This window comes from Oncorhynchus gorbuscha, unplaced genomic scaffold (assembly GCF_021184085.1).
Source record: "Oncorhynchus gorbuscha isolate QuinsamMale2020 ecotype Even-year unplaced genomic scaffold, OgorEven_v1.0 Un_scaffold_1412, whole genome shotgun sequence".
Classification (NCBI taxonomy): Eukaryota; Metazoa; Chordata; class Actinopteri; order Salmoniformes; family Salmonidae; genus Oncorhynchus; species Oncorhynchus gorbuscha.
The window spans coordinates 136,853-149,333 of NW_025746197.1; the positions used below are offsets into that span (position 1 = coordinate 136,853).

The 12,481-nt window shown below is 45.6% G+C and overlaps 1 protein-coding gene across 1 annotated transcript in view; it reads right to left on the reverse strand.

Moving 5' to 3' along the window:
• The window catches only part of LOC124022754 (noelin-2-like), a 57,786-nt gene extending 47,020 nt beyond the window's left edge, over positions 1–10,766 (reverse strand). The window contains exons 1-3 of the mRNA XM_046337443.1: positions 10,743–10,766; positions 9,456–9,695; positions 6,147–6,302 (exon numbers count right to left, since the gene is read on the reverse strand). Coding sequence (XP_046193399.1) covers positions 6,147–6,302; positions 9,456–9,695; positions 10,743–10,766 — 420 coding nt within the window. The remainder of the gene's footprint in view (positions 1–6,146; positions 6,303–9,455; positions 9,696–10,742) is intronic.
• Between the last annotated feature and the right edge of the window lie 1,715 nt (positions 10,767–12,481).

The window sequence follows — 12,481 nt, forward strand, 5'->3', positions numbered from 1 at the left end:
AGAACAGCTCCCTGGGCAGAATACGCTCACAATTCGCTTCCTTCGTCTGCTACCGGGTTATCTCCGTTTCAGAGTAGTCTGGGTTACCAGCCTCCTCTGTTCTCATCCCAGCTTGCCGAGTCCAGCGTTCCCTCCGCTCAAGCGTTTGTCCAACGTTGTGAGCGCACCTGGAGGAGGGTGAGGTCTGCACTTTGCCGTTACAGGGCACAGACTGTGAGAGCCGCCAATAAACGCAGGATTAAGAGTCCAAGGTATTGTTGCGGCCAGAGAGTGTGGCTTTCCACTCGCAACCTTCCTCTTACGACAGCTTCTCGTAAGTTGACTCCGCGGTTCATTGGTCCGTTCCGTGTCTCCCAGGTCGTCAATCCTGTCGCTGTGCGACTGCTTCTTCCGCGACATCTTCGTCGCGTCCATCCTGTCTTCCATGTCTCCTGTGTTAAGCCCTTTCTTCGCACCCCCGTTCGTCTTCCCTCCCCCCTCCCGTCCTTGTCGAGAGCGCACCTATTTACAAGGTACATAAGATCATGGACATGCGTTCTCGGGGACGGGGTCACCAATACTTAGTGGATTGGGAGGGTTACGGTCCTGAGGAGAGGAGTTGGGTTCCGTCTCGGGACGTGCTGGACCGTTCACTCATTGATGATTTCCTCCGTTGCCGCCAGGATTCCTCCTCGAGTGCGCCAGGAGGCGCTCGGTGAGTGGGGGGTACTGTCATGTTTTGTCATTTATTATCATGTCTTGTCCCTGTGCTCCCCATTCTATTCGTTTCCCTCTGCTGGTCTTATTAGGTTCTTTCCCTCTTTCTATCCCTCTCTCTCCCCCCCCTCTCTCACTCTCTCGCTCTCTCTTCTCTCTATCGTTCCGTTCCTGCTCCCAGCTGTTCCTATTCCCCTAATCATCATTTAGCCTTCCCACACCTGTTCCCGATCCTTTTCCCTGATTAGAGTCCCTATTTCTCTCCTTGTTATTCGTTTCTGCCCTGTCGGTTCCTTGTCTAGAATTCACCGTGCTGTGTTTGTGTATCGCCCTGTCGTGTCGTGTTTTCCTCAGATGCTGCGTGGTGAGCAGGTGTCTGAGTCTGTCTGGTTCAAGTGCCTTCCCGAGGCAACCTGCTGTTCAAGATCGAGTCTCCAGTTTGTCCTCGTCATTTCGAGTGAAAGTTGTGTTTTTTGATTGTATTTACTTTACTGGATTAAAGACTCTGTTTTCGCCAAGTCGCTTTTGGGTCCTCTTTCACCTGCATGACAGTATTTGTTTCATTAGTCTATTGTTGACATAATCCCAAAACGTCTTTCTTGTCAGCAATCAAGTTTTCAAGATATGTACACTTTCAAAATACAGAAATCATCCCCGGATGATGAATTTTGCATCATATGATGTTTAATGCATCATCATACAGTATGATGCATCATTCTGGGATGATTTTTGTATTTTGAAAGATTTTGAAATAAACAAATACCTAAATATTGTTTTGGGGTGGAATTTTCCTTTGAGTAACCATCTGTCTCATGTAACCATACCAAATGTAACATGTCATATTAATTTGAGTGTTCCGGATTTACATTCACTATGTTACGTCTAGTCTATGAGACCAGGCTGCTCTACCACACTCTCCATCCCATTTGCCTTCTCAAATCAAATCAAAGGGAGAGTGATGATTGGAGAGGCAACATCCTTGTTGGAAATCTTGAAATTGAGTTTAAAAACAACCAACCTAAAGCTATGAATGTACCCAGCAAGCTAGCATAGCTAAATAGCACTCATGTTAGGTAGACAGTTAGCTACAGTTACCGAGAGCAAGCTAGCTAGTTTTATAGTTTGGTCATTTATTCCAATATATTTCACAATTCCCCAAAAATATGTTTATGAAGCTAGCTACGTTTTATAGGGTCCTCACAACGAGACGAAGCCGATAAGGCAGCTTTTGTTTATTAAATATGACACTGCGGCCACCGCAGTAAATGACACGTGACATGTGACACGTGACTACAGTTTGCACAAGTGAACATAGTTCTTTACTCGCTAAATCCATCGGGCCGATGGGTTAACGTTAGTGAACTGGACCTCCAACCTGAGATGACAATCAAATTGCATCCGGTTTCCATGGGGATTCCCCCAAGGGAAGTGGCTACGCGCGAGGGGCAGAGGTGGAAAGGAAATGAACGTGTTTGGACGGCTGCCTCGGTTTCACAACCTCTGTCACAACCACCATGTACTCATTGGATTTCCAGGTAGTGGAATAACACAATGTACATGTCAAGTTTTCCCCAGCAAACCAACATTTGGTTCTGTGAATGTTCTCATTGGGTTTCCAGGTAGTGGAATAACACAAGGTACCTGTAACGTTTTCCCCAGCAAACCAACATTTGGTTCTGTGAATGTTCTCATTGGGTTTCCAGGTAGTGGAATAACACAATGTACCTGTAACGTTTTCCCCAGCAAACCAACATTTGGTTCTGTGAATGTTCTCAATGGGTTTCCAGGTAGTGGAATAACACAATTTACCTGTAACGTTTTCCCCACAAACACAAATATTGTCCATTCGTGGAGATGATTATGGAATGTTTGTATAAAACGTGAATAGATAATTTTCCTGATGATACAAGAACGTCCCTATAAGATATTTCATCTGTTCTTTAAAGGTTCCCAGAATGTTTCATTTGGTTGTGGGAACACAGTCTGGTCAGAACATCGTTGGGGACATGACAAAACATATGTTCCCAAAACACAAAAACATTCCTGTTGTGCGGATGATTTTACAATGTTTCTTTCAGGGTGCAAAAAAAAAACGTTCACCTGATGTTTACAATAATGTTCCCAGAACACATTTCATCTGTTCTTTAATGGTTACCTGAATGTTTTATTAGGTTGTAGGAACATTCTGGTGGGAACATTGTGGGGATATCACAAAAAACAAAAAAATCTTTCCAAAACACAAAAACTGTCCAGTTGTGCGGATAAATTCTGCAAGTGTGTTTTGGGTCAGGTGAACGTTTTATAAAAACATTCTATAATCATCACCAGACAGTTTTTGTGTTATGAGCAACCTAACAAATGTTCTGGGAACTTTCACAGAACCAATCTTGGTTTGCTGGGCTCTCTCTCACTCACTCACTCTCTCTCTCTCTCTCTCTCTCTCTCTCTCTCTCTCTCTCTCTCTCTCTCTCTCTCTCTCTCTCTCTCTCTCTCTCTCTCTCTCTCTCTCTCTCTCTCTCTCTCTCTCTCTCTCTCTCTCTCTCTCTCTCTCTCTCTCTCTCTCTCATTCCCTCAGGTTAGTCTTCTCTCTCTCTCTCTCTTTCTCTCTCTCTGTCTCTCTCACTCTCATTCCCTCAGGTTAGTCTTCTTCTCTCTCTCTCTCTCTCTCTCTCTGTCTCTCTCTCTCTCATTCCCTCAGGTTAGTATTCTCTCTCTCTCTCTCTCTCTCTCTCTCTCTCTCTCTCTCTCTCTCTCTCTCTCTCTCTCTCTCTCTCTCTCTCTCTCTCCCTCTCTCTCCCCTCTCTCTCTCTCTCTCTCTCTCTCTCTCTCTCTCTCTCTCTCTCTCTCTCTCTCTCTCTCTCTCTCTCTCTCTCTCTCTCTCTCTCTCTCTCTCTCTCTCTCTCTCTCTCTCTCTCTCTCTCTCTCTCTCTCTCTCTCTCTCTCTCTCTCTCTCTCTCTCTCTCTCTCTCTCTCTCTCTCTCTCTCTCTCTCTCTCTCTCTCTCTCTCTCTCTCTCTCCTCTCCTTTCCTCCTCTCCCCTCTCTCCCTCTCCTCTCTCTCTCTCTCTCTCTCTCTCTCTCTCTCTCTCTCTCTCTCTCTCTCTCTCTCTCTCTCTGTCTCTCTCTCTCTCTCTCTCTCTCTCTCTCTCTCTCTCTCTCTCTCTCTCTCTCTCTCTCTCTCTCTCTCTCTCTCTCTCTCTCTCTCTCTCTGTCTCTCTCTCTCTCTCTCTCTCTCTCTCTCTCTCTCTCTCTCTCTCTCTCTCTCTCTGTCTCTCTTTCACTCCCTCAGGTTAGTCTTTGCATATTGATAAGCTTTATTCCATGATATAAATATTCAGTTCTGTGTCTGTGGGCAGTGGGGTAACTTTAGGACTGTCAGACCACCAAAGGGGTCAATAAGACACACAAACACATAAACGCACACAGACACACACACGCAGAGCGCGCACACACACACACATCCCATGAGGGTAAGATGGGAGAGAGGGATGGGAGAGAGCTTGAAGAGAGGGATGGGGGATGGGGGAGTGAGATGGGAGAGAGACAGGGAGGGGAGAGAGGGATGGGGGAGTGAGATGGGAGAGAGAGACGGGGAGGAGAGAGAGGGAGGGGTTTATGTGAAAGCAGTGTTTTTGTCGCTGAGGAGAACAGGGGTGGTGTGTGTTTGTGTGTGTGTGTTAGCGTGTGTGTGTGTTAGCCTGTGTGTGTGCAGCCAGGTGGCTCAAGATTCACTTCCAAGTTTGACGTACGTTCATGTACCCAGGACGTTGGGAGATGCTTCAGTTGGCGCTTGCTTCACCAGGGTTGTGGGTTTGATTCCCACGTGGGGACCAGTACGTATCCACTCACTATTATAAGTCACTCTGGATAAGAGCGTCAGCTAAATGACACATGTAAAAATGTTTTTATAAAACAGCCAACAGTGAGCGTTATTATCGAGCAGGCCTGGGTTTTGGAGGCCTGGGTTTTGTAGGCCTGGGTTTTGGAGGCCTGGGTTTTGTAGGCCTGGGTTTCGGAGGCCTGGGTTTTGGAGGCCTGGGTTTTGGAGGCCTGGGTTTCGGAGGCCTGGGTTTTGTAGGCCTGGGTTTTGGAGGCCTGGGTTTTGGAGGCCTGGGTTTTGGAGCCCTGGGTTTCGGAGGCCTGGGTTTTGGAGGCCTGGGTTTTGGAGGCCTGGGTTTTGGAGGCCTGGGTTTCGGAGGCCTGGGTTTCGGAGACCTGGGTTTTGGAGGCCTGTGTTTTGTAGGCCTGGGTTTTGTAGGCCTGGGTTTTGCTAGAGCATTGTGGACGGGGATGGTGGATAGGCGTGAGCTCCGATGGTCGTGTGTTCCACTCATTAGGGTTATGTTTTTAACCCCGAACACGAACCAATCAGAACGCAAAAAGGAGGAGCGGCAACCGCAGCAGCAACCCAGGGGGTGTTGATGTCACGGAACCCTGCGGTGCAGCTGCTCATTCCGTTACACCAGTTCCGGAGGTCTATGTCACGGAACCCTGCGGTGCCGCTGCTCATTCCGTTACACCAGTTCCGGAGGTCTATGTCACGGAACCCTGCGGTGCCGCTGCTCATTCCGTTACACCAGTTCCGGAGGTCTATGTCACCGGCCTCTAGTCACTGAACTGTTTTATCACGCACAGCTGGTTCCCATTTCCCCTGATTGTATTTGTATAAACGTGCCCTTTGGTTCAACCATTGTCCGGTCGATTATTGTTCCAATGTGCGTTGGTACCTGTGTTGTTTTGGATTTCGTGCCGTGTTGTGTAGATGATTACGGGTCTCCTCCCGTGTGTTAATCATTGTGAGCTAGTGTTATTTATTCCAGGTTCTCCTCTTTAGTTTGGGTTTCAACCCTGTGTTATTTATTCCAGGTTCTCCTCTTTAGTTTGGGTTTCAACCCTGTTTTCGTTTGTGTTTGTTTGGACTCCCCCCGTGCCTTTACACGGCACGCTGTCATTTGGGTGAAATATAAAAAAATATTACGCATTCCTGCGCCTGTCTCCCGACCCTTTATACCAACGTGACAGTTGACAACAGCTTTTGAAATTTGACTTTCGGAGAAACGTGGATGAACTTCAGAATCTGAAGTCAAACTGGTCAAATGGAGAGATCTTGTTGTAGAGCCAACAGCAGCCATTACACACCACTTAGCTTTGTCAGCATGTGTGTGTACCAGCAGTCCCTTAGATGTGAAGCTCTGGGGGTTGGTGGTGGTGTGTGTGTGTGTGTGTGTGTGTGTGTGTGTGTGTGTGTGTGTGTGTGTGTGTGTGTGTGTGTGTGTGTGTGTGTGTGTGTGTGTGTGTGTGTGTGTGTGTGTGTGTGTGTGTGTGTGTGTGTGTGTGTGTGTGTGTGTGTGTGTGTGTGTGTGTGTGTGTGTGTGTGTGTGTGTGTGTGTGTGTGTGTGTGTGTGTGTGTGTGTGTGTGTGTGTGTGTGTGTGTGTGTGTGTGTGTGTGTACCTGCAGGCCCTTCTTAGTGAGTCTGCGTGGGTTGGTGGTGTAGGTGTGTATGTGTCCGTCTACTCCTCTCAGTAGTGGTTCAGTATCTCTGACGTACTGCAGGTCTCTAGACGTACTCAGATCCATCACCTCCATAGACTGACTCACGTTCTGCACCTAAACACACACACACACACACACACAAACACAAACACTTAAATCAAATTAGATCAATACAAACACAACACACGGATGATGAGGAAGTAAACACAAAAATATATATTTCTGATACACACACACACACACACACACACACACACACACACACACACACACACACACACACACACACACACACACACACACACACACACACACACACACACACACACACACACACACACACACACACACACACACACACACACACACACACACACACACACTACGCTGTCTCTCTCCCTCTCTCTCCCACACACACAACATTGTCTCTCTCCCTCTCTCTCTCCCACACACACACTCTTTATCTCTCTGTCTCTCTCTCTCTCTCTCTGTCTCTCTCTCTCTCTCGCTGTCTCTCTCTCGCTCTTTCTCTCACTCACTCTCTCTCTCTATATATCTCTCTTTATCTCTCTGTCTATCTCTCTCTCTGTCTATCTCTCTCCATCTCTCTCTCCCACACACACAACACTGTCTCTCTCCCTCTCTCTCTCCCACACACACAACATTGTCTCTCTCCCTCTCTCTCTCCCACACACACACACAACACTGTCTCTATCTGTCTGTCTCTCTCTCTCTCTCTCTCTCCCTCTCTTTCTCTCTCTCTCTCTCTCTCTCTCTCTCTCTCTCTCTCTCTCTCTCTCTCTCTCTCTCTCTCTCTCTCTATCTCTCTCTTTATCTCTCTGTCTATCTCTCTCTCTCTTTATCTCTCTGTCTATCTCTCTCTTTATCTCTCTCTGTCTATCAATTCAATTCAATTCAATTCAAGGGCTTTATTGGCATGGGAAACATGTGTTAACATAACATTGCCAAATACAAAGTGAATATAGACAAACAACTAAAATTATTACAAACATTACATACAGAAGTTTAAAAACAGTAAAGACATTACAAATGTCATATTATATATATATATATACAATGTACAAATAGTTAAAGGACACAAGATAAAATGAATAAGCATAAATATGGGTTGTATTTACAATGGTGTTTGTTCTTCACTGGTTGCCCTTTTCTCGTGGCAACAGGTCACAAATCTTGCTGCTGTGATGGCCCACTGTGGAATTTCACCCAAAAGATATGGGAGTTTTTCAAAATTGGATTTGTTTTCAAATTCTTTGTGGATCTGTGTAATCTGGGGGAAATATGTCTCTCTAATATGGTCATACATTGGGCAGGAGGTTAGGAAGTGCAGCTCAGTTTCCACCTCATTTTGTGGGCAGTGAGCACATAGCCTGTCTTCTCTTGAGAGCCCTGTCTGCCTACGGCGGCCTTTCTCTCTCTTTATCTCTCTGTCTATCTCTCTCTCTCTCTTTTTGTCTCTCTGTCTATCTCTCTCTCACTTTGTCTCTCTGTCTATCTCTCTCTCTCTTTGTCTTTCTGTCTCCAGTATCTCTGTCTTTGTCTCTGTCTGTCTCCAGTATCTCTGTTTTTGTCTCTGTCTGTCTCCAGTATCTATGTCTTTGTCTCTCTCTTTGTCTCTGTATGTCTCCCGTATCTCTCTCTTTGTCTCTGTCTGTCTCCAGTATCTCTGTTTTTGTCTCTGTCTGTCTCCAGTATCTCTGTCTTTGTCTCTGTCTGTCTCCACTTTCTCTAACTTTGTCTCTCTCTTTGTCTCTGTCTGTCTCCAGTATCTCTATCTTTGTCTCTCTCTTTGTCTCTGTCTGTCTCCAGTATCTCTGTCTTTGTCTCTGTCTGTCTCCAGTATCTCTGTTTTTGTCTCTGTCTGTCTCCAGTATCTATGTCTTTGTCTCTCTCTTTGTCTCTGTCTGTCTCCAGTATCTCTCTCTTTGTCTCTGTCTGTCTCCAGTATCTCTATCTTTGTCTCTCTCTTTGTCTCTGTCTGTCTCCAGTATCTCTATCTTTGTCTCTCTCTTTGTCTCTGTCTGTCTCCAGTATCTCTATCTTTGTCTCTCTCTTTGTCTCTGTATGTCTCCAGTATCTCTCTCTTTGTCTCTGTCTGTCTCCAGTATCTCTATCTTTGTCTCTCTCTTTGTCTCTGTCTGTCTCCAGTATCTCTATCTTTGTCTCTCTCTTTGTCTCTGTATGTCTCCAGTATCTCTCTCTTTGTCTCTGTCTGTCTCCAGTATCTCTATCTTTGTCTCTTTCTTTGTCTCTGTCTGTCTCCAGTATCTATGTCTTTGTCTTTCTCTTTGTCTCTGTCTGTCTCCAGTATCTCTGTCTTTGTCTCTCTCTTTGTCTCTGTCTGTCTCCAGTATCTCTGTCTTTGTCTCTCTCTTTGTCTCTGTCTGTCTCCAGTATCTCTGTCTTTGTCTCTCTGTCCATCTCCAGTATCTCTATCTTTGTCTCTCTCTTTGTCTCTGTCTGTCTCCAGTATCTCTGTCTTTGTCTCTCTCTTTGTCTCTGTCTGTCTCCAGTATCTCTGTCTTTGTCTCTCTCTTTGTCTCTGTCTGTCTCCAGTATCTCTGTCTTTGTCTCTCTCTTTGTCTCTGTCTGTCTCCAGTATCTCTGTCTTTGTCTCTCTCTTTGTCTCTGTCTGTCTCCAGTATCTCTGTCTTTGTCTCTCTCTTTGTCTCTGTCTGTCTCCAGTATCTCTGTCTTTGTCTCTCTCTTTGTCTCTGTCTGTCTCCAGTATCTCTGTCTTTGTCTCTCTGTCCATCTCCAGTATCTCTCTCTCTTTTCCAAACTATGTCTGAAACTATTTCTATCTCTCTCTAATTCCATCATGATGCTGTCGATAGGAGGACGCAGGGGTCTGTGTGTGTGTGTGTATGTGTGTGTGTGTGTGTGTGTGTGTGTGTGTGTGTGTGTGTGTGTGTGTGTGTGTGTGTGTGTGTGTGTGTGTGTGTGTGTGTGTGTGTGTGTGTGTGTGTGTGTGTGTGTGTGTGTGTGTGTGTGTTCATGTCAACAGTACTCAGACCCATATCTTATTCCAGTCCACTGTCCTTTCCTCTCTGCATTGTGATTCTGGATTCTGGACACGAGCTTCCATCCCCGAACACACACACACACACACACACACACACACACACACACACACACACACACACACACACGCACGCACGCACGCACGCACGCACGCACGCACGCACGCACACACACGCACGCACGCACGCACGCACACACACACACACACACACACACACATACCTGTTCTGTGAGTAGGCGTAGCTGACGGCTGCGGGGGTCTCGTTTGCAGAGGTTCTGAGCGGGAGCAACCACTGTACACACACACTTCCCATCAGGGTCCGATGCCGAGCTGTACACCTGCCAGCCCTCATCTGGACCCGGATACAACGCCTGGAGGGAGGGAGTTAGAGCTATAAACTTGCAGACACAGAGAGAGATAATTGAGGCGATAACCTTGGCTGAAAACTGCGGTCCTAATACCTAAGGCTAGCCTAGGCTAATATCTAAGGCTAGGCTAATTACTAAGGCTAGGCTAATATCTAAGGCTAAGCTAATACCTAAGGCTAGGCTAATTACTAAGGCTAGGCTAATACCTAAGGCCAGGCTAGGCTAATATCTAAGGCTAGGCTAGGCTAATATCTAAGGCTAGGCTAATTACTAAGACTAGGCTAATACCTAAGGCCTGGCTAGGCTAATTACTAAGGCTAGGCTAATATCTAAGGCTAGGCTAATACCTCGACTCACACACATTGTGGGAACATCACTACAAATATGTTCCCAAAACAAACAGAAAACTGTCCAGTCGTGCGGATGATTCTACAATTGTGTTTTGGGAACATACTGAATCTTTTGTGATGTCCCCACAAACACACACACACACGCACGCACGCACGCACGCACGCACGCACGCACGCACGCACGCACGCACACACACACACACACACACACACACACACACACACACACACACACACACACACACACACATGAAGGTCACTGTGTGTCATGATGTCCTCTGATTCCTGATGATCACACTGATGACGGAAGACAGCTACACATACAGATGCAGGATCTTAATTTGATCACCCTGTTGCAGGACAACGGGACATTTAAAACGTGTAGTGTAGTCAAGGTTTTTTTTTTTTTACTTCTGAAGTTAGTCATTTACATTTTGAAATATCAGACTTGATTTTCCCTTCATGGATCAACCCCTCCAAAAATGTCCATTAACTTTGATCCACATAATAACCCTCCTTGCTGCAGGATTATTTTCTTGCTGTTGCAAACTGGCTCAAATTAAGATCCTTCATCTGGAGCTTTTAGCTCAGCGGATTCAAACCCAGACCCTTTGTCATTCAAATTTAAATTCAAACCTATTCAATGACATTATCCACCCGTTGTAGTGAAACATCTCTCTCATTTCAGGTGTAAAGGTCGAACTAGAATAGAAAGCCGACGGTGGTTTTGTGTTTCTCTCTCTAGTTCTCTCCTCGCTGTCTTTAATTAATAAAACGGCACCTCTCACACCTTCTCCATCTGCTCCTCATCCATTACTGTGTGTGTGTGTGTGTGTGTGTGTGTGTGTGTGTGTGTGTGTGTGTGTGTGTGTGTGTGTGTGTGTGTGTGTGTGTGTGTGTGTGTGTGTGTGTGTGTGTGTGTGTGTGTGTGTGTGTGTGTGTGTGTGTGTGTGTGTGTGTGCGTGCGTGCGTGCGTGTGTGTGTGTGTGTGTGTGTGTGTGTGTGTGTGTGAACTTGATGAACTTGCAAAGAGTTGCTATGGCAGCACACACACACATCTAACTCGTTGTCAGCAGGCGTTGGTATTATATTGAGAGGGTCTTGGCTGTCTCTGGCACACAAAAGGGAGATTCCCTAGTTCCAAATACACAGTTACAATACTGGACAAGAACCTGACACCCTCAGCACAAAGAGGGACAAACACCCGCCGGGAGGTTAAATTAAAAACAACAGCAAATGGTTTGATGAAGAATGCAAAAAACCTAAGAAAGAAATTGAGAAACTTGTCCAACCAAAACCACATAGAGACCCAGAAAAAACCTGAGTCTTCGCCTTCACTGTGGTGAATCACTAAAACAATACAGAAATACACTACGGAAAAAGAAGGAACAGATCAATGTAACTGAAGAATCCATAGACTCTAACCACTCCTGGGAAAATTGGAAAACACTAAACAAACAACAAAATGAAGAATTATCTATCCAAAATGGAGATGTATGGAGATGTATGGGTAAACCACTTCTCCAATCTTTTTGGCTTTATAACAAAGAACAACCAGCAAAAACATATACATGATCAAATACAAATCTTATAATCAACTATTAAAGTCTACCAGAACCGACTGGATTCTCCAATGACCTTGAATGAACTACAGGACAAAATACAACCCTCCAATCCAAAGGCCTGTGGTGTTGATGGTTCCTCAATGACACGATCAAATATACAGACAACAAATTCCAATTGGCTATACTAAAATTCTTTAACATCATCCTTAGCTCTGGCATCGTCCCCAATATTTGGAACCAAGGACTGATCACCCAAATCCACAAAGTGGAGACAAATTTGACCCCAATATCTACCGTGGGATATGCGTCAACAGCAACCTTGGGAAAATCCTCTGCATTATCATTAACAGCAGACTCGTACATTTCCTCAATGAAAACAATGGACTGAGCAAATTGGCGTTTTACCAAATGATCGTACGACAGACCATGTATTGGCATGACGGTCTGCTTTCTACCAAATGATGGTACGACAGACCATGTATTGGCATGACGGTCTGCTTTCTACCAAATGATGGTACGACAGACCATGTATTGGCATGACGGTCTGCTTTCTACCAAATGATCGTACGACAGACCATGTATTGGCATGACGGTCTGCTTTCTACCAAATGATCGTACGACAGACCATGTATTGGCATGACGGTCTGCTTTCTACCAAATGATCTACCATGTATTGGCATGACGGTCTGCTTTCTACCAAATGATGGTACGACAGACCATGTATTGATGAGGTCTGCTTTCTACCATGTAGACCATGTATTGGCATGACGGTCTGCTTTCTACCAAATGATGGTACCAAATGATTGGCATGACGGTCTGCTTTCTACCAAATGATGGTACGACAGACCATGTATTGGCATGACGGTCTGCTTTCTACCAAATGATGGTACGACAGACCATGTATTGGCATGACGGTCTGCTTTCTACCAAATGATGGTACGACAGACCATGTATTGGCATGACG